The 25,455-nt window shown below is 43.0% G+C and overlaps 1 protein-coding gene across 1 annotated transcript in view; it reads left to right on the top strand.

Moving 5' to 3' along the window:
- Nucleotides 1-25,455, top strand: part of RFX4 (regulatory factor X4) — a 102,484-nt gene that overhangs the window by 13,289 nt on the left and 63,740 nt on the right. Inside the window, exons 2-4 of the mRNA XM_044679136.1 lie at nucleotides 7,043-7,070; nucleotides 8,430-8,553; nucleotides 23,609-23,670. Of these exons, the coding sequence (XP_044535071.1) occupies nucleotides 7,043-7,070; nucleotides 8,430-8,553; nucleotides 23,609-23,670 (214 nt within the window). The remainder of the gene's footprint in view (nucleotides 1-7,042; nucleotides 7,071-8,429; nucleotides 8,554-23,608; nucleotides 23,671-25,455) is intronic.

The raw sequence follows: 25,455 nt of genomic DNA, 5'->3' as shown, positions 1-25,455 counted from the left end.
CTTCTTTCCTTCCTTCCTTCCTTCCTTCCTTCCTTCCTTCCTTCCTTCCTTCCTTCCTTCCTTCCTTCCTTCCTTCCTTCCTTCCCTAGGGTAATTTGACTAATTTTTTTTTTCAGATTGCAAAGTCAGAAATTCACAAGCCCAATTCAAGTTTCTCTTAGCAGTATTCTTGGAGTTCTAAGTCTACAGGATGAAATCTGGGCTTGGCATCTTTTCCATGAAACATAGATTTTCTAGGAAGACATTGCTCTGAGACAAGACCCTCTCTACTTGGTCAAATCAGCAAGCATAAATTTATTCCTGCTTGTAATTCACTTCTTTATTTAAAAGTGACATCGCATATCCTTTCACAGAATGCTAGAACCACAGAATCTTAGAATTGAAAGGACCTTGTGGAATAGGAATCCCTCCTATTCTTGATGGGTAATCATCCAGCCTTTCCTTAAAGCCCTCCAGTGATGGGGACCTCATTACCTCCCAAGGCATTCCATTCCACTTAGGGGAGTTTCCTTATGTTTAGCCAAAATCTATCTCTGCCATTTTTTACTTTTTTCCTCCTTATTCTGACCTCTAGGCCCAAGCAGAACAAGCCTCCTCCCTCTTTCCCATGGCAGACTTTCAGATGCCTAGTCAAAATTATCCTGTCCTCTCTATGTGTTCTCCTCTCTAAGGTAAAGATTTCCAGTTCCTTCAGCTTAGCCTCATATGGCCTGGCCTATATATATAGACGTTTGACCAACTTGGCTGCCCTCCTCTAGACACCCTCTAGTTCTTCTATATCCTTCCTCAAATATGGTGGGAGAACTGAAAATGACACTTCAGATTTATGTATAAATAATAAACTTGAGGGGGCAGCTGGGTGACTCAGTAGATTGAGAGCCAAGACTAGAGATGGGAGATCCTGGGTTCAAATCTAGCCTCAGACACCTCCTAGCTATGTGACCCTGGCAAGTCACTGAACCCCCATTGCCTAGCCCTGACCACTCTTCTGCCTTAGAACCAATACATAATATTGATTCCAAGGTGGAAGGTGAGGGTTTAAAATAAAAACACAAATAATAAATAAATGATGCACTCGACACATGACATCTTTGCCATAACCCATGTCATTGATAAAAATGTTGAACAAAATAGAACCAAAGACAGCTCCCCAGGGCATTTTGTTGGAGACCTTTCGCCAACTTCCATGCATCTGTCATTCATTCCAGTTTGATTTGGGCATTTAACCAGCTATATAATCTGCTTGATTCTACTATCATCCAACGCATCCCATAATGTGAAGGCATAAAGCTCCAGAGGCCCAAAGTGGAATCAACAAATTTTTGTGTAGGCAAGTTGGGTGAACCAATACCCAGACAGGCCTAAAAATAAAAGGAAAGAGGAAACAAAAGAAGACAATGGTGGAGAATAAAAGGAGAAAGAGCAAGAAGGAAGGACAGGAGAACTAGGAAGGAGAGGGGTAGAGACAGGGGAGAAATGAGAAAAAGAGGCCCATTGGAATGATGTCTCCATAGCATTTACTCAGGCAGGTCATCAGTGTGTATTCAACAGCTACTTACTATGTGCCAGGCATTGTGCTAGGAGTTGGGAATGCAAAGAAAGACCAAGGCTATCCCTGCCCTCAAGAAACTCACAATCTACTTTGAAGATGACAAAGAAAAGCAGAGTAGGGGAAGCGGGAAAGGTAGAGTTGGGAGAAGATGCAAGGATGGGTAGGGAAAAGCATGATGGGAAAGTACCCGGGAATGCAGCTGGGTAAGAAATGAAGAGATGGCACCCTCCTTGAATGGAGATTCTGGGAAGTCTCTAATCAGAGATGGGGTTGGGGGACGGGGGAACTACAGGAACAGAAGGTATCAAGGAGCTGTGAGTTTCAGGACGGAAGTGATCTTGCAAGATGAGAAGATGTCTGGTCCAGAGCTATGGCATTGCCTATAGCCCAGACCTTATTAACCTTCTGATATGACAAGTCCAGTCTAGTTTCCATAAAGGAGAAGGATTTTAGAATTCATTAAAGGTCAGTCTGCATTAAATGCCAGTTTAACTGATGATAGGTGGAGGTTAAGGGAGCAGATTGGGTTACCCCATGTTTAAGTCAACTGGGGTCTTTCTCCAATATTTATCCTTCACACCATTGGTAGATTAATCTTTATAGAGCCCAGTTCTAACCTTGTTACTCCCCTGCCCCCAAACTGCCAATGGCTTTCCACTGTAACACAAATAAAGTCCAAATGCCTGGCATTTAAAGCCTTCTATTGCCTGGTTTTAAATACCCTTGCATATTTATTTCATATTTATTTCACTTAGGTGGCAAAGTAGATAGAGTGCCAGACTAGAGTGAAGAAAAACTGAGTCATCCTTAGATACTAATTGTATGACCCTAGGCAAGTCACTTAATCCTATTTGTCTCAGTTTCCTCATTTATAAAATGAGCCAGAGAAGGAAATGGCAAACTATTCTAGTAGAGAAAGAAAACCCCAAATGAGATCAGGAAGAGTCAAACACAACTGAAACAAATGAATAACAACAACAAAATCCCTTCACCTACCAGGTACACTGGACTACCTTATCATGTTCCATATGGGACCTCTTATTTTTCTCCCCATTTCCAGAACGCCCTCTTTCCCCACCCCCCACTCCTGTCAGCATCCTCCCCCTTTAAGATTTAACATAAATGGTAACTCCTTTGCAGAACTTTCTTCACTCTCTTCAGCTGGAAACAATTCCTCCCTCCCTGATCCCCTGGAAGCCCTCTGTACTCCTCTGATACCCTTACCACATTCTAAAATAAGAATACACATAAACTCAATCATACTTCAAATTCTTTGAAGGAACTGACCACGTCTCATTTACATTCCCATCTCCCTCCAGTGACTACTACCATGCTTTCCCAGAAAGTAGGTGCTTTATAAATTATTGAATGAATAAATTATTGAAGCAAGCCATGGTTCATATTTGATAATTGCTAGGACCATAACTATAGACCTGGAAGGAATCTTAGAGGCCAGTGAGTCTAACCCTCTCATTTTTCAAAAAAGGATACTGAGGCACTGAGGGATAATATGATGTAGGATCATAGCCTCATAGATTGATGTCAAACTCAAATAGAAATAGAGTCCACTTATCCATCCCTGCCAGCTGCATATTGACTTCATTTTAAAATGTAATAGTTTTCATGATTTATTGTATATTATTTATATTGTTAAATATTTCCTGATTACATTTTCATCTAATTCAGGCTTGCAGACCATATGTCACCTCTGTCATAGCCACTAGCGACCTTCAAGACCACCAAATCCAAACCACTCAATCAATAATAAACAAATATTTATTAGGCACCTACTTTGCGCCAGCCATAGAGAGGTTGAATCATTTACTCAGGATCATACATCTAGTAAGTTTCTGAAGCAAGATTTAATCTCGAGTCTTTATGATTCTGAGGTCAGCTTTCTCTCCATTGCACCAAAGCCAGCTGAGCATTTTAATAGTAGATTCAGTATAATACATACCTCTAATACCCTATGCTGTAGGCTTCCTTGTTTTCTCTCTTGGACATTTCCTCTTTTATGACACAGGCTACTGGAAGCTCAGAAATTCATTTATTGTTCTGCAATATGGAATTAGATGAGGGGACTCATCATTGGTTCCCCAATATTGGTCTTACTGCGGTTTTAGAATATGACCCAACCTGTCTCAATTCTTTATCCCTTTGGACTTACCTACTGTGCATTCCAGAGCATGTGTGGACATGTGCATGCATGTCCTGTTCTCACAATCCAGTTGTAAGATACTTGAGGACAGAAGCCATATCTTATATTTATGTATCCCTTCTAATACCTTTCATGATCTGGAGAGTATAAGAAGCTACTCTCCTATGTGTGTGTGTGTGTGTGTGTACGCTCTCCTATAACAAGATAAATACAGTCAATCCTCAACTTTCAAGGGGGTAAGATTCCTAAAAAATTTCACAAAAGTAAAAAATGCAAATGTTGATACATTGAACCTATGGGAAATAAGGGAGTAGGTTTCCACGACCACCAAAAACTGTAATCTTTCAATAGAGGCAGCTGAAAATACACTTTTCTGCATGCAATTCCTCATAACAAAACATTCTATTAATATACACTTTAATATAGTGACCATGAAATAACCCATAAAATGCTGTACACAAAATAAAATTGGTAACATGCAAAACATTTTTTTTCTCCCTGGTAGTTCTCTAGAATACTGTGAGCTGTTGTGCTAATATGTCAATTTTTTTAAAGATGGTTTCAGACAATGTTCACTTTTCATAACACATGAAATCCAGGGTGTCAGGAATATTTTACAGAAAGACTAAAATACTTTTAAACCTGAATTTTAGCTTCCATTTTGTCAGATGGCATGGTGAAGGTATTACATGCAATGAATGCATGGCGTGCTATTTACTCTACCGTGGTAGTGTGAATAAGACAAGTGAAGCACCCAGTAAGATATCAGCTATTCCTCAAGCTTGCCCACGTCACACTTCTCATTTTTTCTCTATTGCACATAACTATAAATGTGCATGACTGCAAATGTGAAAGTGGAAATGAAGTTGCTAGTAAAATCAGACAAAGTCTTGAAGTTGCAAGGGTTAAACACACCAATGTTGAGGGTTGTCTGTATTCATTGTGTTGAATTCTTAATTGTGCATTGTTATCTATCAGTTAAGAAATGTAGTTGATACTGTCTTGCCTTCAAGGGGCTAGATTTTTGACTAGAGAGATATATGAAGAGTTATTTAAAGATCCAAGGAAATTTACTCATTCTTTATACTTTTTTCCCACAACACTTAGCACAGAGTCTGGAATATAGTAGATGCTTAATAAATTGCTTCCAGCAATTGACCTTCTAGCTGTGCTGACTCAACTATTTCCAAAAACAATTTTTCCTAAATTTTCCATTAGTTTTAGATTTTTTCTAAAGCCCTAAATAGGTATTCAGATTCAGACATATTTTATGAAATCCTGTTCAATTTTTCCTTTTGGTAAAAAATATCCCAGATAAGTCTGCAAAGATATGAATAACAAAAACTTTTAAAACTTGGCAGGTTATCATCATCATCATCATCATCATCATCATCATCATCATCATTATTATTATTATTATTCAGTCACACCTGACTCTTCATGCCCCCATTTGGGGTTTTCTTAGCAAAGATCCTAGAGTGATTTGCCATTTCCTTCTCTAGCTCACTTTACAGATAAGGAAACTGAGGCCAACAGGTTTAAAAGATTTGCCCAAGGTCTCATAGCTAGGAAGTAGCTGAGGCTAGATTTGAATTCAGAAAGATGAGTCTTCCTGACTTGGCACTCTATCCACTGTGCCTCCCAACTGCCCCTAAAAACTGACACAAGAACTCATATTTCTGGCCATTTTGGGGGATGTGGACCTTTGATTTCCCTGGGGTAGAGAACTCCTGAAGCGGCCGTCTCTCTAATTATACAGATCTCCTACTTATCTGTCACATAGTTTTAGAGAGTTGCCTGAAACAGTGAGCAGTAGAGGCAGCTAGATAGCACAATGGATAGGGCACCAGACCGGGAGTCAGGAGCACCTGGGTTCAAATTTCCAGCTAAGGAGACTGGGGATCCGTGCAGTTAAGCCACCTGCCCAGAACACAACCAGCATTCGTCAGACCCTGAACCCAGGCCTTCCTGACTTTAAGACTGGAATTTTCTCTCCTCTACATCACACTGCCTTTCCTGGCCTTTTAAGGTTTCCAAGCAGTTTCCTCTGCAGCAACCCCCTGAAGTAACCAGGGCACAGATTACCCCCGTCTCTAAAAAAAAAGGAAAACAAGCTCGCAGGAGTCGGTCTGGACCAGAATTTGAAGCAGTGCAGAGCATCTCCTCCTATCCCACTAGCTATGTACATCAGCCCAGAATGAAGGTTAAAACAGGGGAGAAAAGTTCTCTCAATATCATCCCTTTTGATTGCCGATATCGGTGGAGACCGTCGTCTGGGCTGTCACCATCTGCACCTTCGTCGAGGCTTTAAAAATGTGGCCTGCGGAGAACGGGCTCTGCTCGCGAGCAGCCCAGCAGCCTCATTATCTTTCCATAATAGGATGAGGCCAAATTCAAATATGATAAAGTTGTTAAATAGAAGATAAGAAAATGGACAGAGTGGGGGGATTTTTCTTTTTTGATCATTAAGAATCCGAGGTCCTAATGTGGCTTTGTTCGCTATCTCAGGCTAATGATCCCCTCTGAAAGAGAGGAGAAAAGGGGGAAATTTCGTCAGATATGAAGAGAAATAATTAACAGCTTTTCATTCAGCCAGGGGAGCTGACGTCCCAATTAGTGACAAGGGGACACAAGCGGACTCTCGGGGCTTTGAAAAGAGGTTTTGTTGAAGGCCAATGAATTTGGGGGAAAGATGCCGCCATAATCTTCCTGTGGAAACTCATAAAGGAGAGATGTTTCCCTTACAAATCAGTTGCATTCATTTGTCCATAGAGCTTATTAAAATGGTCATAAACCACCCAAATGACTCCAAGGGAAGCCGTGTCTGCCCGAGGGACAAAACACACATAGAAATTTAGCGATTGGGGAAGAATCAGGCTTTCACAGGTAACTGCTTAATTAGCTCAGAGTCTGCAAACCGATTGCCCAGATCTGATGACAATCGTTTGCTGCTGCTGGCAGGGATAGGGAAAATAATGTAATTTAACCTTTCCCTGTGGGTCCTGGGTGCTTGTTTCACAACCAGATGCCAGGGTCGGGCTCACCAGATACATGCACTCCTTTAAAATGCTTTGAGAAGGGATTGATGGAACAAGATGGGGATCAGGGCATCGCCGGCTCCTCTCTCTGCTCTAAGAAGATCGCAGACGGATGCTAGACTTGTTTCATTTTTTAATTTGTATCCCCGGTACCCATGTAGCACAGCATCCTAGATGCTGGATACATCCTTGCTGATTGAGGCTAGCTCGGATCTGGCCTTGACTTGGAGGACACGAATATATTTTTTTAAAATCTCTTTTTCCTATCCATCTCATTTTCTTTTTTCTTCTTAGTGCCTATGCCCATGCCTTCCAGTAGAATGTAAGCTCCCCAGGGCAAGGACTGTTTCATTTGTGCATCCTGAGTCATTCATTGCCAAAATGAAGAGACGGAACTCGACAGTCTCAGCTTTCTTTTCTCTATTTGAGGAACTTTGGTCAGCAATGCTGGACAAGTCTGGAAAGGCAGATGGTATAGGATATTAAATGCCAAAGCCGAGAAGTTTCTCTTTTATCTAAGAGGCAATAAGGAGCCACAGAAAGTCATTGAGGACCTGGAGCAAGGAAGGGAAGAGTGACTTTGTCAGACTGGTGCTTTTTAAAACCTTTATTCAAATGTCCAAAATAAATATTTGAAACATCTGTTGGGGGCAGCTGTGTGGCTTCGGTGGATGGAGAGCCAGGACCAGAGATGGGAGGTCCTGGGTTCAAATCTGGTCTCAGATACTTCCTAGCAAGTCACTTAATCCCCATTACCTAGCCCTTACTGCTCTTCTGCCTTGGAACCAATTCATAAGTACTGATTCCAAGATGGAAGGTAAAGGTTTTAAAAATAAATAAAAAGATGAAAATGAAACATCATTTATCTTTGATTCTTCTCACCTTTATCCCTGATATCAAATTTTGCCTCCATTGCTTCAAAATCTCTCTCAGATTCCCCTCTCTTCTGTTTCCACTACTCCCATGCTCGGGCAAGCACCCATCATTGCCCGGGTGGAGCATTGTAGCCGGATTACAAGTCCCTGCCACCACCAATGCACAAACTGTATACTTCTGCCAGGACTATCACACTTTGTCATCAGTTATTCCCCTGCTCAAGAGCCTCTAGTGATCAAAAGAAAACAGAAGGAGTAGGACTGGAAGACCTGTGAGGTCCCTGTCGTGCAAATCTCTGATATTTCAGTGGACTTTCCTCCACGCTATCTCATCCAGCCCAGTTCTTGCTTATATTTTTTTTTTTTCCAATTTTTAAACCCTTAACTTCTGTGTATTGGCTCTAAGGCAGAAGAGTGGTAAGGGTAGGCAATGGGGGTCAAGTGACTTGCCCAGGTTCGCACAGCTGGGAAGTGTCTGAGGCCGGATTTGAACCCAGGACCTCCTGTCTCTAGGCCTGACTCTCAATCCACTGAGCTACCCAGCTGCCCCTGTCTTGCTTATATTTCCATAGATTATTTGGAGCTCGAAGGGAGCTTTGAAGCCATCTAGTTTAACTGTTTCCTTTTTGCCAAGTAGGAAAATGACCTGCCTAGGGTCTCAAAGGTAGCAAGTAAGATGGGATTTAAACCTAGATCATCTGACCCCACAGTCAGAGCTCTTTCTTCTGTTCTAGACTGATGGATTGTCAATAAATAGCAGCCAATCTATTGATATGTAACAGGCTGATTTGGCATTGTCTTTCCAGGCTGGAGGAGAATTATGAGATCGCAGAAGGTGTCTGCATCCCAAGGAGTGCTCTCTACATGCACTACTTGGATTTCTGTGAGAAAAATGATACCCAACCTGTTAATGCTGCCAGCTTCGGAAAGGTGAGTCCCAAACCCCAACGATGTCCATTTTGTAAGCGTATGTATGTGTGTGTGTTAGTGTGAGTGAGTATGTTTGTGCATGCGTGTTTTAAGGTCATCTTTCCTGCTATGGGAAGCTAATGGTGGCTACTGAATATTGGCCACTAACATATGTAATATGTAATAACATAATGTAAATATATGTAAAAGTTGATTTCATAGCTCAGTCTTTAAAGGTCAATATACCTGTGTTCCAATGGATTTCATCAAGTTGGAAATTCCCTCTAAAAATGCAAATTGCCCCTCCATGTTTGACTTGTTTGACTTGTCCATTTCTTCCCACAAATTCACCGAAGGGATCTATCCCATTCCAGGAATGCCTCCCTTTTGTCCTCTTGACAGTGTGAAGTCAGAGGCCAACTCATGCAACCTCCTGATTTTTCAGTGAGGAAACTCTTGATATTGAGTGGATATCAATGGGCCCTGTGGGCTATCTCATCTGCTATCCATTGTTCTGTTGAGTAGCTCATGCTTTTTTCTGGTTGTCTTTCTTCAAAGACATCTTCGATAGCCTTCTTTTTTACGATGCCTTGTTTGCAGTCCACTGAATCCCAACTATCCTCACCAGGCTCCTGTCCATTGCCCAACAGGTAATCCTCAGCCTACATTCTTCAAACATGGTGGTATTCCAGGATCTGTGGCCATTAGCCCAAGAGGAAAATGGCATTCTTTCTTCCTTCTACTCCTAGATTTGTTTAGGCTTCAGAGTTGATGCTTCTGGACTGTCTTTTACGATGGGGCTATAAGCCTGACTACTGGACAGTCAATCCTTCAGGTCAATATTAATGGAGTCATTGTCATTTCTTTTTAGTAGATGTTCCTAGGGAGCATCTAGTAAACAACCTGAGGGAAATTATTAGAAAGTTCCTTTAAAGCAGGGACTCTTCCCCTTTTTAGTGTGCTAGACCCTTTGGGCAGGCATTCTGGGGAAGCCCAAGGACCCCTTCTCAGACTCACATTTCTAAATGCATAAAATAAAATAAATGGGATAACAAAGGAAACCAATCTGATGGCTTTAAAGCCTCACTTATTGATTTAATGGCTAAGCAACCAGGCATTCCAACACTTCAGAAATCTCTAATTCCTTCTATATGGAAGGATACTTTAATACCTACCCATGAGGGACACAAACCCTCTATGACTTAATAGATGCTCTTTTAGTGTTGCCAGCATGGAAAAATGCAATACTCCAGATGTCCTAGTGATAAACCTCTTTGAACTTAGCTAGGCTGCTCCTAGGACACAGAGTCCATCATTGGCCTTTGCTTGAAGCCCTTTTAGGTTTGGGGGAATCTCCTGGAGCTTTGGTTCTTCTGCCTCGTCTTTGATAATCTGGGTCCCCTCTCCCCATCTCCACTTCATGATGAGGAATCAGGAGTAACTCAATGGAAGAAATGTCTAGACATCACTCTGCTAGTCAGAGAATCCTAAAATGGAAGGGAATTTAAAGGCCGTCAAGTCCAGCCCCATCATTTACAGATGAGGAAATTGAGGTCCAGGAACATGAAGGAACTTGTCTAAGGCGACATTGAGAATAAGTAGCAAAGCAGGATTTGAACTCAGGTCCTTTACCTTTAAATCCTAGCTATACTCTGTTGTTCCATGCTCCCTCTGTTATAATCCCCAATCCCATTTTAATCAATAGATTTAATCGTTTGTCTTACTCCACTCTTTCCTTAAAAAAAACTGCTTTTTTTTTAAAGAGAGAGATTAATTTGAATAAGGTAACAAATTTGAATGTTGCCTTGATTCCTTGTCCTTTTTCTCAAATGAAGGCATTCTCATGTAATGATGTGGCCAAAAGGAACCATAGAATTAAGATTGGGAAGGATTGGGAAGGACCACAGAGCTCTGTTATTCACATTTTGTAAAACGAGGAAACTGAGGCCCAGTGAGGTTGGATGCTAAGTAGCAAGTAAGGATTTGAACTTAGCTCCCCTGAAATCAGGTCCATTGTTTCTGTTCCTGTACATACAGCCATTTGGTCCAGCATCCTGCCCTAAACAGAAATTTCCCCTTCAGCATTCTGGACTGGTGCTCAGTTAGAGAGAGAAAGATGAGTCTGGCAGCCAATTCACTCACCTGATAAGTGGCCCTGAGTGACTGAGAGTTCCTAATATTTTTCAAGTAATTGGAGGAAGCATCAGCGGCTGATTAGAGAGAGAACCATAAATCACAGGATCATTGGATTTGGAGATGGAAAGGCTCTTGGAAATTGTCTAGTTCTATGTACTTATTATAGGGTAGTTAGGCTGTGGCATGGGGAATAGAGGGCCATGCTGGAGTCAGAAAGACTCCCCTCCATGAGTTCAATCTGGCTTTAGATACTGAGTGAACTTGGGCAAGTCACTAACCCTGTTTGCCTCAGTTTCCTTATCTGTCAAATGAGCTGGAGAAGGAAATGGCAAACCACTCTAGTATTTTTGCCAAGAAAACCAAAATGCAGCCAAGGAATGTCAGATGTAACTGAAAGAAAAACACCACCACCAGCTAATTATACAGTTGAGAAAACTAAGGCTCAGTGACCTGAGGCTGTTTGCCTAAGGTCAAGGAAACCAAGAAATAAGGGGGTTGGGATTAGAACCCATGCCTCCTGACTCCTCAGAGTCCAATTCATTTCCTTTTCTTTTTGTAAAACTCTTATGTTCTGTCTTCGAATCAATACTAAGTATTGGTTCCAGGGCCGAAGAATGGTAAAGGCTAGGCGGCTGGCATTAAGTAACTTGCCCAGGGTCACACAGCTAGGATGTGTCCACCCAGCTGCCCCTCCAGTGTATTTTCTCCTCCTCCGAACATTTTGTCCTTGAAGCAGATGTGTGTCTGATGTATTGGAGAGGGGAGAGACTTGGGGCAAGGAGACCAATTAGGAGGCTGTTGCGATAGTCTGGATCAGAGACATCAATATGGGGCCTGTGGGCCCCTGTGCAGGGTGCACCTGAGTGCCCCCAACCAAATTAAAAGGTAACAGGGAAAGATTTTTAAAAATAGATAAATATACAACAGGGCAGAAATAATGTTAATATCTAGTTTTCTGAGTCATTCATAATCCACAGGGATCCTTATATAAGCTTTATTGGTCTCCATTTCTACGTGCATTCGACTCTTCTAGTGTGAGGCATTTTGGTAGAGGCAGGAAGGATCCAGACATGTGATTTCATCATCATCTTTGATGAGGAAAATCCCTTTACCAATGCAGTTTCACTTTGAAGGGATAAATCAATGAACTAAAAGGCATTTATTAAATACTTAATCTGTGCCTAGCACTGGGCTGTGTTGGGAATACAAATGAAAAAAAGCATTTGGTCAATCAACAACCATTTATTTAAACACCTCTTATATGCCAGGCACTGCACTAGCTACTGGTCATATAAAGAGTCAGTGCCCCCAAGGAGCTCACATTCTTTGTTGTTATTCATTCGTTTTGGTCATGTCTAACTCATCATGACCCCATATAGGGTTTTCTCAGCAAAGATACTGCAGTGGTTTGCTGTTTCCTTCCCCAACTCAGATGAGAAAACTGAGGCAAATAGGCTAACGGGATTTATTCAGGGTCATACAGCTAGTAAGTGTCTGAGACAGGATTTGATCTCGTCTTCTTGACTCCAGGTCCTGCTCTCTATCCACTGCCCCATCTATCTATCCCTAGCAGTTAGTAAGTGGCATTCTAATAGTGGTGTGGTGGCCAAGACAGGGTACTTTGGGTGAAAGGTGAGAGGAACGAGGAGTGGGGATTTGGGGGAATAGATTGATATGCCCCATCCAGGAACAATGGCAAAACTGACTGGATCATTAGATCCAATTGCTGAGTATATGCAGTCAATGTGTGTCAGAGGCGGGATTTGAATCCATAGTCTTTCTGAATACAAGGTCTACATTCCACCCACTATCCTTGCTACCTCAGTGGAGAATATAGAACAAGAATTTGAATTCAGATCTCCTGGGATCCCTCCCAGTTCTCTTTCCACCAGCCCCCATCTACCCTCAACAAATGCAAAGCTCTTGGCATAGGTCATAGACAAGGGTGCCCTGGAAATCCGGGCTGGCTTTCTACAAGCAGAATACAGAAGGTGCTGACAGAGAGTTTCCAAACTGAGCCTGTTGAATCCAAATCCCAGTCACATTTGCCCTTCTTGGGGGTGTCTCAGTCAATGCAGCTGTCATCCCCTTCAGAGAAAGAGTTTAGTTGTTCTGAGAAACCTTCTAGAATAATGATGGACAGACCCTCTTTGAGCAGATCTTTGTGGCTTTATGAATCATTGGTGAACTTTTCACTCTGGTGTGCCATTTTGTCTTTAGTTTGAGAGAAAAAAATTAGACTGGTGATAGTTTTTTACAGCAAAGTTGAGAGGTCACTTACAGGAAGAAATGAGTAGTCTTGAAAATCTGGCTCATATCCATCGGGTAACTTCCATCCTTCTTTTGAGGGCACCTCTGCTCTTCACAACCTAGAAGCTATCTTTGACTCAATAGGTGGCATTTATGTAGCACTTTCATATATTATCTCAGTCGATCTTCATAACATCTAAGAGGTAGGAGCCAATATTATCTTCATTTTATATTTGGGGCAAATAGAGATTAATTGACTTGCCCAGGGTCCCATAGTTAATAAGTATCTGAGGCTGGATTTGAACCCAAGCCTTCCTGGCACCAAGTCCAACACTTTATTCTCAGCACCCCATAGCTGCTACTCTCCCATAGAGACCTACATTGATTGATAGCTCCCTATCCACACGGAAGGAATTAGAGATTTCTGAAGTGTTGGAATGTCTGGCTGCTTAGCAATTAAATGAGTAAGTGAGGCTTTAAAGCCATCAGATTGGTTTCCTTTGTAATCCAATTTATTTTATTTTATGCATTTAGAAATGTGAGTCTGAGAAGAGGTCCTTGGGCTTCCCTAGAATGCCTGCCCAAAGGAGTCTAGCACACAAGGAAGGGGAAGAGTCCCTGCTTTAAAGGAACTTTCTGATAATTTCCCTCAGATTGTCCACTAGAAAGAATATTCATCTCTAAAAGAAATGACAGTTACTCCATTCATATTGACCTATTGGCCAGCAATAAGGCTCAGAGCCCCATCATAAATGGAGCCCAGAAGCATCAGCTCTGAAGCCTACATCTAGCTGGTGCTCAGGATGGCATTTTCCAGTTGGGCTGATGCCTGCAGGTCCTGGAATACCGCAGAAAAATGTAAGCTGAGGTCACTTACCAGGCAATGGACAGGACTATAGTGTGGATGGTCAGGATTCAATGAATTACAAACAAGAAACCATGAAAAAAGAATATCAAGATGTCTTTGTAGAAAGATGCAACCAGAAAAAATGATGGACTAGTCAATAGAGCAAAGGATAATAAACAAGACAGCCTACAGGCTCCATTGATATCCACTCAATATCGAGAGGACAGAAAGAAGGCATCCAGGTCCTCAGTTTCCTCATCTATAAAATAAGGGAGTTGCATGAAGTGGCCTCGGTTGAGCTCTAAGTTACTGATTCTGGGATCCTTAGAATTAGACTTACTCTACTGGACTCAAGACAGGAGCCTGGTTCTAATGGATAGGATTTAAAGGAAAATAAAAAGTTCCCTTCCTAAATATTGGAGCTGTCTAAAGATGGCTACATCTTGAGGTAGTGAGCTCCCTGTGGCTAGAGGTATTCAAGTACCTATCTAGGTGTATGTTATCCCTTCCCTTTTCCAAATGGCATAACTAACCACTCATCTAAGATATTATAGAGGGGAATGATTCTTTTGGGGTGGAAAGTGGGAGGGAAAGGATCGAACTAGGTAACTGAGCAAATTCCCTTGTAATTTTCTGAATTCTCATGATTTAAATTTCATTTCCTTAACCTCTATCAGGTACTGAATAAATAATTGTTGGCCTGATTTAATAAGAGTCCATCCCACACATTCTTAGTCTATCTCAGAGGGTCTTGTGAAGAATTCACTACTTAATTCAGAGAAGGCATTTTGAACAAAGGAATGGGTAAATTACTAAAAAAAAAAGCATTTATTATTATGTCAGGCACTGTGCTAAAAAGCAGTCCCCACCCTCAAGGAGCCTACATTCTATTAGGGAGAAACAAGCAGTAAAAACAAACTATGGTAAACCTTTTAGATATGGAGTGTCAGACCCCAATCTCACTTCATCCAGAGTGCTGGGTACACCCTACCACCCTTACCCTACATAGGGGAAGGAGGAAACACTCCCATTGGGCTGCTGGGCAGAGAGGAGGGGGAAGTGAGGAATGTCTTCAGTGAGTGTGGAGAGGGGGAGGAGAGTGTCTTGAGTGCTCTGCTCCCCTCCAGCCCTGCCACCTGTGAGATGGCACACCTTACCTCCTGTGTGGTCTTATGGGGCTGTTGGGCAGAGGGGTGGGGGATGTGAGGAATGTCCTCAGGCACAGTGGAGAGGGGCAGGGGAGCAGCTCCACTGGAGTCCCTTTACCTTTCTAGTAATAAACTTGGGGGTGGGAGGGCAGCTGCATGCCCACTGAGAGAGCTCTGTATGTCGTCTTTGGCACCTGTGCTATAGGTTTGCCATCACTCCTCTATACGAAGTAGCTACCAAGAGCCACCTCTGGCCCAGGGCCTTCCAAATCCCTAGGGCACACATGGATAGGGGGTGATCCTGGGGGATCTGCCTGAAGACCTTCAAAGACAGGGAACTCAGATTTCCTAAGGCTGCCCATTTAACTTTGGGACAGTTCTCACTGTAGAGAACTTTCCCCTGACATCTAGTTCAAATCTGCTTCTTTACAATGGCCAGTCATCATTTCTGGTTCTGCCCGCTGGGGCCACCCTGACAATTCTCATCCCTCTTCTACACATGAACCCTTCAAATATGGATGATGCTGTTGTGCTCCTCTGAAGTCTTCTCTTCTCCAGGCTGTATTTTCTGATTTCCTTCTATTCATCTACCTCTGCCAATTTCAAGGCTTTTCAGGATCCAAGCTGCCCTTTTCTAGATGCTATGGAGTTTATCCCCCAAATGCTCTAGACATGGACTGACCAGGGTGGAATACAGGGTGACCAGAACTTCCCTTGAACATTCCACCTTTCTTCATCCTCTCATGGCCGCCATATCATACTGTCAACTTGTCTCGAATGTGTGATCCATTCCAGGTGAACAGCTTGTCTGGACTTCCCTCCATCTTTCTTTCAAAAAGATCCTTACCTAGTGTCTTAGTATCAGTTCTAAGACAGAAGAGTGTCAAGGGCTAGGCAGTTAAGGTTAAATGACTTTACCAGGGTCATACAGCTAGGAAAGTAGCTGAGTCCAGTTTCCTTCCAACTCCAGTCCTGGCTTTCAATCCACTGAGCTACCTAGTTTTCCCTTCTCCATCTTGTTCTTGAGAAGTTGATTTCATGAACCTAAGATCAAGCCTTTCCCTTTGTCCCCATTTGTTTCCTCTCCTTCATTTGGGTTTAATGCTCCAGCCTGCCAAGGTCTCTTCTGGAGTCCTGGCTCTATCACCCAGGGTGTTAGCTGTGCCTCCCAGCTTTTTGTCATCTGCAGATTTGATAAGCACACCATGTATGTATGGCATGAGGCAGTCTTGGCTCAGTGCCAGGTGGCACCAGATTTAATTGCCTTTTTTCTCCTTCTGAAAGGCAAGGCTGAGGATGTTGCCAGAAGGAACATGATAAGTCTGGTATATGAGATTTGTTAAATGTTTGGGCTCCAAAGTGAAAGGCCCTGATCACTGTTATTTGTCTTGTTATTGTTCTAAATATTTGTAAAAAGGTGGAAAAAATTAACTCCCTTTCCATGACTGCCTCACCCTCAGTACTTCAGCAATGCCTCTCTGTTTCGTTGGTGCGGGCGCTGTGTAGATGCTAGGGTTTCTACCATGTGGTCTAAGGTCTTGGTGAGTTGCAATGGCAAAAAAAAAAAAAAAACCACCCCTCTGTGGCATTCCTGGTGGGGAGCTACTCTGGACTTGCCCAAATGGGTCCTTGGGCAGTAAGCCCAAAGTCTATCTCTGGGCCAGTACTCAAAGCCTTTCCAGGATGACGAGTCTGCCCAGAGCATGTTCCAGCATGCTGTCCCTAGGAGACCTGGGACTACCTTCCTATTTGCTGTGTGCCCCTCTCCACTCCACACACACACCAGAGGAGAATGCTAGCAGAGATGCTTTTCATGTCCCCTGAAACACTTTGTTTTCCCTTCCCAAGAAATGCTTAAAATGCAAAGGACACCTCCCAAGGGATGAGACAAGACTTTGAAACAAGTAATTCAGAGCTTCAACTTCCAAATGCGAATGGTCCTCTCTATTCTGAGAAACTAGATACGTGTGTCATTAAGACCGATTTGCTCAGAATAATTGAACAACTCAGCTTGGTGTCATGGAGAGAACTCTGAGGACTAAGCTTCACCTCCTAATTTGGCTACATTGCCACCTTGGGCATAACCCTTCCCTCTCTTGGCCTCAACTTCTTCCTCAAGAAAATGCTGTGTTTGGACAGAATGTCGACTAAGGTCTTAGACCTTAGGCTCTGAATCTGTGATTTGGTGGTCCTGCGTCCGCTTACCTCTCTAGACCTCCGTTTCCTCATTTTTAAGGTGATGGGGTTACCCTGGATAGCCTCTAAAGTTCCTTCCAGCCACAGGTTCAAGATCCTTTTTAGGAATCCTCATCAAGGTCAAAGATGCTTTCCTTTACATCTCGGTGATGGAAAAATGTGCTCTAATTTGTCATGGCTTTCTTGAGGTGGCTAAAAATCATGCAGGGACAAATCAAATGAATGATTGTGATAAGTAAGTTAGAGATCCCATTTGGGAGGGGAGTGGACTGCACAAATATCAGAGGACTGGAAGAGGGAACTTCATTTATACTGCTTGTCCCTGGAGAGTGGATCTTGGACTAGCCTCCCCTTCACTTCCCATCCTGCACTATTTCAGGCTTTTTTGAACCACCCAACTATAATGCTTCCAGGAACCCTATCATTGGGAAATATCATCATCCTGCAAGATCTAGTCAGCCTTGGGACTCCCACCTCATCTATAGCCTCAGTCCCTCTGACCAGAGGACAGAACCATCATCTCCAAAACCTCCCCTGCAAGTGAAGAATCCAGTGGCCAGCAGAGAGTAGTAACGAGGAGCAAAGTGCCAGAGCTGGTTGGCTCTTGCAGGATGATGAGATTCCTGCGGGGCATGATGGAGCCTTCTGAACAAGTCCAAAAGAGTGCAGAGTGGGAAATGAAGAGAGAGCTATTGCTGGACCATCATGTAGTCAACGAACACTTATTAAGTGCCAGGCACTAGGGGAGAGTCCTGGGATTACCAAGGAAAACAAGTCTCATTTTCCAGGAGTCGAAATTCTAAGGGAGAAAGTAGCCATTCAGCCTTTACAGTAGGAAAAGTACTCTAACAATCAGAGCTGTCCGAAAGTCTGGAGACGGACAGTTCTCCCTCCCTGGAGATATTTTGGCAAAGACTGGATGGCCGGTGGAAATAGAGGACATTTTCATTTAGGTTTGGGTCAGATTAGAGGAAGGACCTCTGAGGACCCTTCTCGGAGACTCTGAGATTCTAGGGTCCTGTGAACTTCTTGAAGAATAAATCCTTCTGGGTGTAGTCCTGAACGAACTCATAGACGCCTGCTATCTACTAGATGTTGTACCGAGTGCTGCAGATTCAGAGACAAAACCAGAAAGCCCTCTTCCCTCAAAGAGCTCACACATTATAGGGGAAACCTCAGGTATTCAGAGAAGTATCTACAAAGTATGTGAAAAAGGATTAAAATTGGGCTCTTAATGAGCATTTATTAAAGTCCTACTATGCGCCAGATCGGATTCTGGATCCCATAGATACAAGGACAGAAACAAACATAGATACAAAGACAGAAACAAAATGGATTTCTGTGGCACACAGAAATCCATTGGAAGGAAACGGGCTTTCTGGTGTGGTTTATAAAGGAGCTCCAGAGGCCGTTCTGGAAAGGTTTCGAGTTAGGAGCATAACGGAATTAGCATACAGCCTCCTGAGGTGACCACTTGCAGGGACAAGGCTCATGTGACTGCATAAACTCCCGTGTTTTTGTGGGGATCACTTTGCAATGCTCCTCTTCTTGATCGAAGTGAGGAGGGCTCCCGATGCCAATTTCCCTCAATTCGGCTAAGGCAGCCAACCCAGCTGAGCCTAGGCTGGCATAGCAAGAACAAGAGCCCCTTCCTCCCTCCTTCCCTTCTTCCCTCCTCCAGCTCAGAAAAGCTCCCTTCCAATACCCTCAGCTCGCAGAACTTCAGCGAGGCCCTGTTTTTCCCACAGCCCTGTGGAGCCCCTAGCCCTGTCTCTAGAGGCTGAAAGGGAGAGGGGTGGGATTAACCCGTAATTAAAGGGAATTTGGAAGGCTGAGATGTTGGGGAATGTTAGATCAGTTGCTGGGACAGCATGTGGTGTTCTTTAGGCAGGCTTCATTGAGCCCACACAAAACAAGAAAGGGAGAACTGCCTAGCTGTCTGCTCATTTATCAAATGGCCAGGCTGGACTCTCACAGCCCCACAAAGGCGCTGAGCTGTTTGCTGAGTTTGGCCCTCACTTCTGGAATGACACCACTGTGTTTGGGGGCCTGAAACCAAACCGCCATGGGCTTTCGGAACCAGAGACGAACGAGTCTGTGAGCTGGGGAGGAGGAGGGGTGTCATTTTAGGAGAAGCACTTGTTAATAATGAAATAAAAAATAAAGTTCATTTTCCAGAGCCTTTTTTGTTGTGGTTGTCATCACTCCGAAGGAGGAGGTGCTAACTGGGACACAACTCTCTCTCTTTCGCTTTGGGTGGAAAAGTCTTGACCTCCACTGGACCAGGATTTCATGCAGATGGCTCTTTTCCTCTCCTCCCCCCAACTATAAAGGACAAACTTCCTGACTTTGGAATTTTTATTTAAAATTAGCTGTCCTCTGTAGTTTCTTTCTTTCTTTCTTTTTCCTGCCCTCTGTAGTTGGTTTTTTTTTTTTTTCCTGATGGCACAAACCCCTTAAGATTTTAAGTTTAGGACTGAAAGGGACCTCAGAAATGACCTAGTCCAACCCACTCATTTTATGGATGAAGATTTTATGACACAGATTGGGGCAGTGATTTGCCATAGATCACATAGCTAATAAATTTCAGGGGCAGGATTTGAACCCCAAACTTCTAACTACAAATCCAGAACCCCCAAACCCCTGACTACAAATCTGCACTTCTCATAAAACTGAGGTACGTGTTCTGGAGAGGAGAGTGCCATCAATTGACTCAAAGAGCCAGATTCTCTGGATTTACTCAATAGATGGCATCTGAGAGGGAAGCTAGATGTTATAGTGGATAGAGCACCAGTTATGGAGTTGGGAGTATTTGGGTTCAAATGTTCAGATACTTCCTAACTGTGTGATTCTGGTTGAGTTACTTAACGTTAATTACCTATCCTGAGCCCTTCTGACTCAGAATTGTGAATAAGACAGAAAATAAGAGTTAAAAAAACGGTATCTGAGGAACCTGAGATATTTGATCCCAGTTAATGTCCCTTCTAGTTCAAAATCTACTATCTTGTGAGCCTGTGAGTTATCCTATAGCCTTCCAGAAAGATATCCATGTCTTAATATCCTTGATGCCCTCAGAGGCCATTATTGTTATTGGTGTGTGTCTGCATGTGTGTATGTTGTGTTGTATTATTTCTTCCCACATATGGCAGCAGCTCATTAATTTGGATTCTGCCAATTCAGCATTTGATCTCTTATTCTCACTTTATGGTCATAGAATCATAGATCAGAGGACCATAGATTTAGACATGGAGTACTCATCTAACTCCCTCATTTCAAAGATGAAGAAACTGAGGCACAAGAAGGGAAACTGACATGCCCTAGGCTAAGATGTGGGCACATTATTCTTGAAGAATATGAGATAACTCATAAACTCATAGGATAAAAATTTTTGAGTTAGAAAGGACATTAGCTGAGATCTTGAACCCAGAGCTAAGAGGGATCATCTCATCTACCTCCTTCAATTAATGATGGGGAAACTGAGGCCCATGGAGATAAAAGGGACTTTTCCAAGGGCGCATGCTTGTATATTCTCTTGAATCTACAGGCTCATCAGTTGAGTATTCCCTCCCTCCAAGAGTACAGATCACACCCTATCCTCAACCTCATTCTATGTTACTCTTGCCAATGGCTTCCCATAAGTCCTCCGTAGAGGGCTGGCCCAGTGCCCTGGAAACCTTCCCTCAATGGGTGTCCATCTCTTATTTCTTGCTCTTGGCCCAGCTACTCTTCCAGTCCCATGTTTCCTGGGCAACAACTTATTGACATTCCTTGCTAATAAGTTGTTATTGGTGATATGTTGCAGCTGATATGTGCCTGCCATGACACTCTTCATTGCTCTTTGGTGATTCAACATACATACATGGACACCTCTAGTGCCTGGCACATAGGCATCATATGAATACTTATTCCTTTCTCTTTACCCTCCCTTTGAATGAAGAGTTTGTATTCTCAAAATAGAAATAGAAAGATAAAGCATTTATTAAACACTGTCTAGGCCCCAGGCATAGAATTAAACTTTGAGGATACAAAGTCGAGCAAGTCAGACAGTTCCTGCCCTCAAGGAATTTTTATATTCTCATGGAAGAAAGATAACATGTAAAGAAGGGTTAGAAAAGGGATGCATGAAAGTTTTGCCAATATGAGTGTAAGGTAGTCCCAGGGATATAGTCTTAAGATTGCACTGTATAGGAAATGGAGAAACTTTGCCAGACATAGAATAATAGAAACAACCTATTCAATAAATTAGAAATAACCAAAAAGGCACAGGAATTCCCTCCCTGCTATACCTCTCTCCCCTCTTGTCAAGGACTTTGGCTCTTTAGTCCCCTTGGCTTAATGAAGGGAGGAGATGATGGAGTTTTTCCACCGCTCTACGAGCCATGGGTAACTCACCCTGAAGGCATCATAAACTTCCCTTTCCAAACTCTGCATCCACTCTGCCTTTGCTTCTCAAAATGCTATTACCCTAAATGATTTTCCTTTTTAAAAAATATTTTTATTATCTTTAATTTTTATCTCACCTTCATTTCCAAATTTATCTCTTCCTTTGACCCGATTCAGAAAGCCATTCCTTATAAGAGAATAAAGAAGAAAGAGAAAGCAGCAAGTCAGCAAAATTGACTAACCTAGCAACTGCATATGACGGTGTAGTATATGCAGTGTTCCCCACCCATGATTCCCCACCTCTATAGTGAAGGCAGGGAGGGGCTCTCTCATTTGAAATTCTTTTCCAAGAAGTTATTGCTGGAGTTTAATTGGTCCAGTTTGGAGGAGCATCTGGGTGTTCAAACCTAAGTTAATTTCCCCCATTCTGAGCTGTTAGTGTGGTAATCTCATGGCTCTTACTGGTATTTGAAATACTTTGGAAGGTGTAAAGAACTGTACAAATGGTGGGACTTGAACTGGCTACTGAGAGCTGATTGTTAGATTTTCAGTGGGAGCCTCAGAAATCAACAAATGCTACAAATCAGGGTTTGCTTTATTGCTTTGTTGATTGTCCAGGCTAATTAAGAAAGTGATGGAGAAAACGTTAATAACACAGAGTAAGTTTAAAAGTGTGTATTGGGTACTTTCTTTTTCTGGAGAGCAGGTACTTCCCTTAATGGAGGATATTATTAGGATTGAAATTCTCCCCGATAAAGGCTGAATTCATAAGTCTGGGTTCAAATACTGCAAAGTCCAGAGGGACAATTTGTGATGGGTTCATCCCAATTGTAAAAATCTTATGGGTTAAAGGCGCCACAGGCTTCTCATTCTAGTTCTCTGCTAAATTTGGGCTCCCCCGGTCCCATCCTGGGCTGCTCCTTCACACACGCTGCACTATCTTAGCACCTAACAGTCTAGCGCCTGGCACCTGAGAGGCACTTAGATACTTGTGGATTGTTCGATCAGTCACCAGTTTTGGGGGGAAGGAATTTCAATATGCTGTTTTCCCTTGAGGAATCAGATCGGTATCCAACGAAAGGGCTGATGGTAACAACTCCCACTTTCTGTAGCATTTGGATGTTTACAAAGCTCCTTCCTTAGGACACCTTTATCAAGGATGTAGTGCCAGGATTATCTCCATTTTTAGTTGAGGAAACTGAGGCTCAGCAAGGTTGAGGAAAGCCCAGGGGAATGGAAAGAAAGCTGGGAGGGAAAGCCAGAGATCTGAGATTGAATGGCTGGTCGCCTAATGACTACCCCTGTCCGTTTGAGGCAAGTCACTGGAAGTCTTTGCTCCTCCGCCGACCTTATCCATAAAATGAGATTTGAAATCGAAGTTCTCCAAGGTCCTATGCCCACCTCAGTCCCATGACCCTCTGCTCTGTGCAAGGTCCCCTGGCAGTAAGTGTCAGAGCCAGGACAGGGGCTTGAGAAGCAGCCCAAGGAAAGGATAGTCATAGAAATTGAGCCGGGGAAAGAAGTGTCCCAGAGAACAGACAAGGTAAGATGTGGGCATCTGGAAACCCATGGACTCCTGATGGTGGCTTCAACTTTGGGAGTCTACTGTTAGCCATAAGTATACAGTGTATGGGTAAAACATACATATAGATAGCCATATATGTAAACCGACATGCATACAGTATACACACATAGCCACAAAAGCACACATATGTAATATGTATACACAGAAATATAGGCATGTGTGAATATATACACATGTATACAACATACACCCAGACAATGCACACAGCCACAAGCATATGTGTGTATATGCACACACCAATGGGTATTTATATGTGAATAAGACATGCATGCAATATGCATGTTTGCATGTGCACACCCAAGAGCAACCCATGTGTAGAGATTCACATATACACAAGGTATCCACACATATACAGTATACATGCACACATGCCTATGTCCACGAAGCGCACACATCTAGGTATCCATATTCATTCACACATCCATAAGCAATGCTTGGTGTGTCTATGGACACATACACATACATGTATACATGTATAAGCGTGCTTTCTCCATGTTCAGATGGGTGACCAGTTGATGTCTTGGTTTTCAGATCATAAGACAACAATTTCCGCAGTTAACGACAAGAAGACTCGGAACTCGAGGCCAGTCAAAGTAAGTACCCCAAGTCATTCGAGTTCAATAGATTTCCATCTAACAGGCATCTCTCACACACTTACTCGGGATATGACACTGTCCTGGGCACCAGAGAGAAAGCTTTGACCGGTGTTTTGTTGGTAGAGACCTCCTTATTGGGGATGGGGGCAGCGACTCTTTTTATCAATGCAGATTGGCTCCTTCTCTGAAATGGAGCATCGTCCAAGAGTTGCCTTGTGCAAAGAGACATTGAGGAACTCACCCAGGGTCACCCAGCCAGTGTGTGTCCTAGGAAAGGCTGGAACTCGGGCCATGCTGGCTCCAAACCCAGACCTCTCTCCACTGTGCCATAGTTACTTCTCATCACTGAGAGTAAGAAGACCCCACAAGGAGGCCCTTGGGAGAAGAGCCATTCATCTTATCAATATTGAAGCTACATCACAGGGAACTAGACCTAGAAGACCCCTCTGAGGCTGACTAATTTAGTTCTCTCGTTTTATAAAGGAGGAAACTGAGGCCAATGGAGAAATGACTTATTCAATGTCACATGACTAATTAGTGAACAGAATCAGGACTTAAACCAAATCCTAGAACCAGAACTAGAACTGGAAAGGACCCAGAAGTCATCCAGACCACTCCCCTCATTTTTTTTAACCCTTTACCTTCCATCTTAGAATTGATACTGTTATTTGTGCCAAGGCAGAAAGGTGGTAAGGGCTAGGCAATCAGGATTAAGTGTCTGAGGCCAGTTTTGAACCCAAGACCCCCCATGTATAGATTTGACTCTCTATCTGCTGAGTCACTTAGTGACCACCACTCCTCCCATTTTACAGATGAGGAAGCTGGAAAGGTATTAAGTAAAACATGAATCCAGTTTCCCTGGCTCCTGTAATTTCCCCCACAATTTGGAGGTCCTCCAGAAATCATCCTTAAAGCCTAGAATCAGGGTACCTCTGAGTTGGAAAGGATTTAAGAAATCATCTCTAGTTTCTACAGAATGAAGGAGCAGGGGCAGGTTGGCTGGGCAGGGAGCCACCCCACAGGGAACAAAGCACCCCCTTCTGTAAAGCAAAGTCAGCTTGTCCTGTGCCTGCTGTTTGCACTCTGACCCACAGGTTGGAGAACTGGGCATATATGCTTTCAAAGTCTTATGTGATCAGCACTGAGAATTCTCTTGGCAGTGCCTCTTTGTGTGAGGTGATAAATTCAGCAAGGAGGACAGTCAGTCAATCAGCAACCTATGTGTCTGGCACTGTCCTGAAGGCTGCTATTAAAAGATCTCTTTTCAGAACTGCACATTGGAGGGTGCTGTCAACTTGTAGATGGAAACTCTCAACCGATTTCCATAGTTCTGGGAGAATATGGTTCTCCCTGTTAGATGAGTGGCCAATGGAATGAATGTATGGGCTCTATGGAAGCAGCCTGAGTGAAAAGGGCAAAGTGACATCTAAATGATAAGTCATATGTGATTTGGTCTTACCCTAATCAAGACAGGGACCACTGATAAGGTATCAGCAATTGCCAGAAATCTTTTTTTTTATCTTTGAAAATTTTGTTAATTAACAATTTTAGGACATTTTTCCATGGTTACAAGATTCATGTTCTTTCCCTCTCCTCCCCCCACCCCCTCCCATAATTGACGCACAATTCCACTGGATTTTACATGTGTCACTGATCAAGACCTATTTCCAATTATTGATATCGCTTAGAGTCTACATCCCCAATCGTATCCCCATCAACCCATGTGATCAAGCAGTTGTTTTATTTCTGTATTTTTACTCCCAGAGTTCTTCCTCTGAATGT

This window comes from Gracilinanus agilis, chromosome 5, assembly GCF_016433145.1.
Source record: "Gracilinanus agilis isolate LMUSP501 chromosome 5, AgileGrace, whole genome shotgun sequence".
Classification (NCBI taxonomy): domain Eukaryota; kingdom Metazoa; phylum Chordata; class Mammalia; order Didelphimorphia; family Didelphidae; genus Gracilinanus; species Gracilinanus agilis.
The sequence above is the reverse complement of the archived record's forward strand: the minus strand, read 5'-3'. Positions and strand labels throughout refer to the sequence as shown.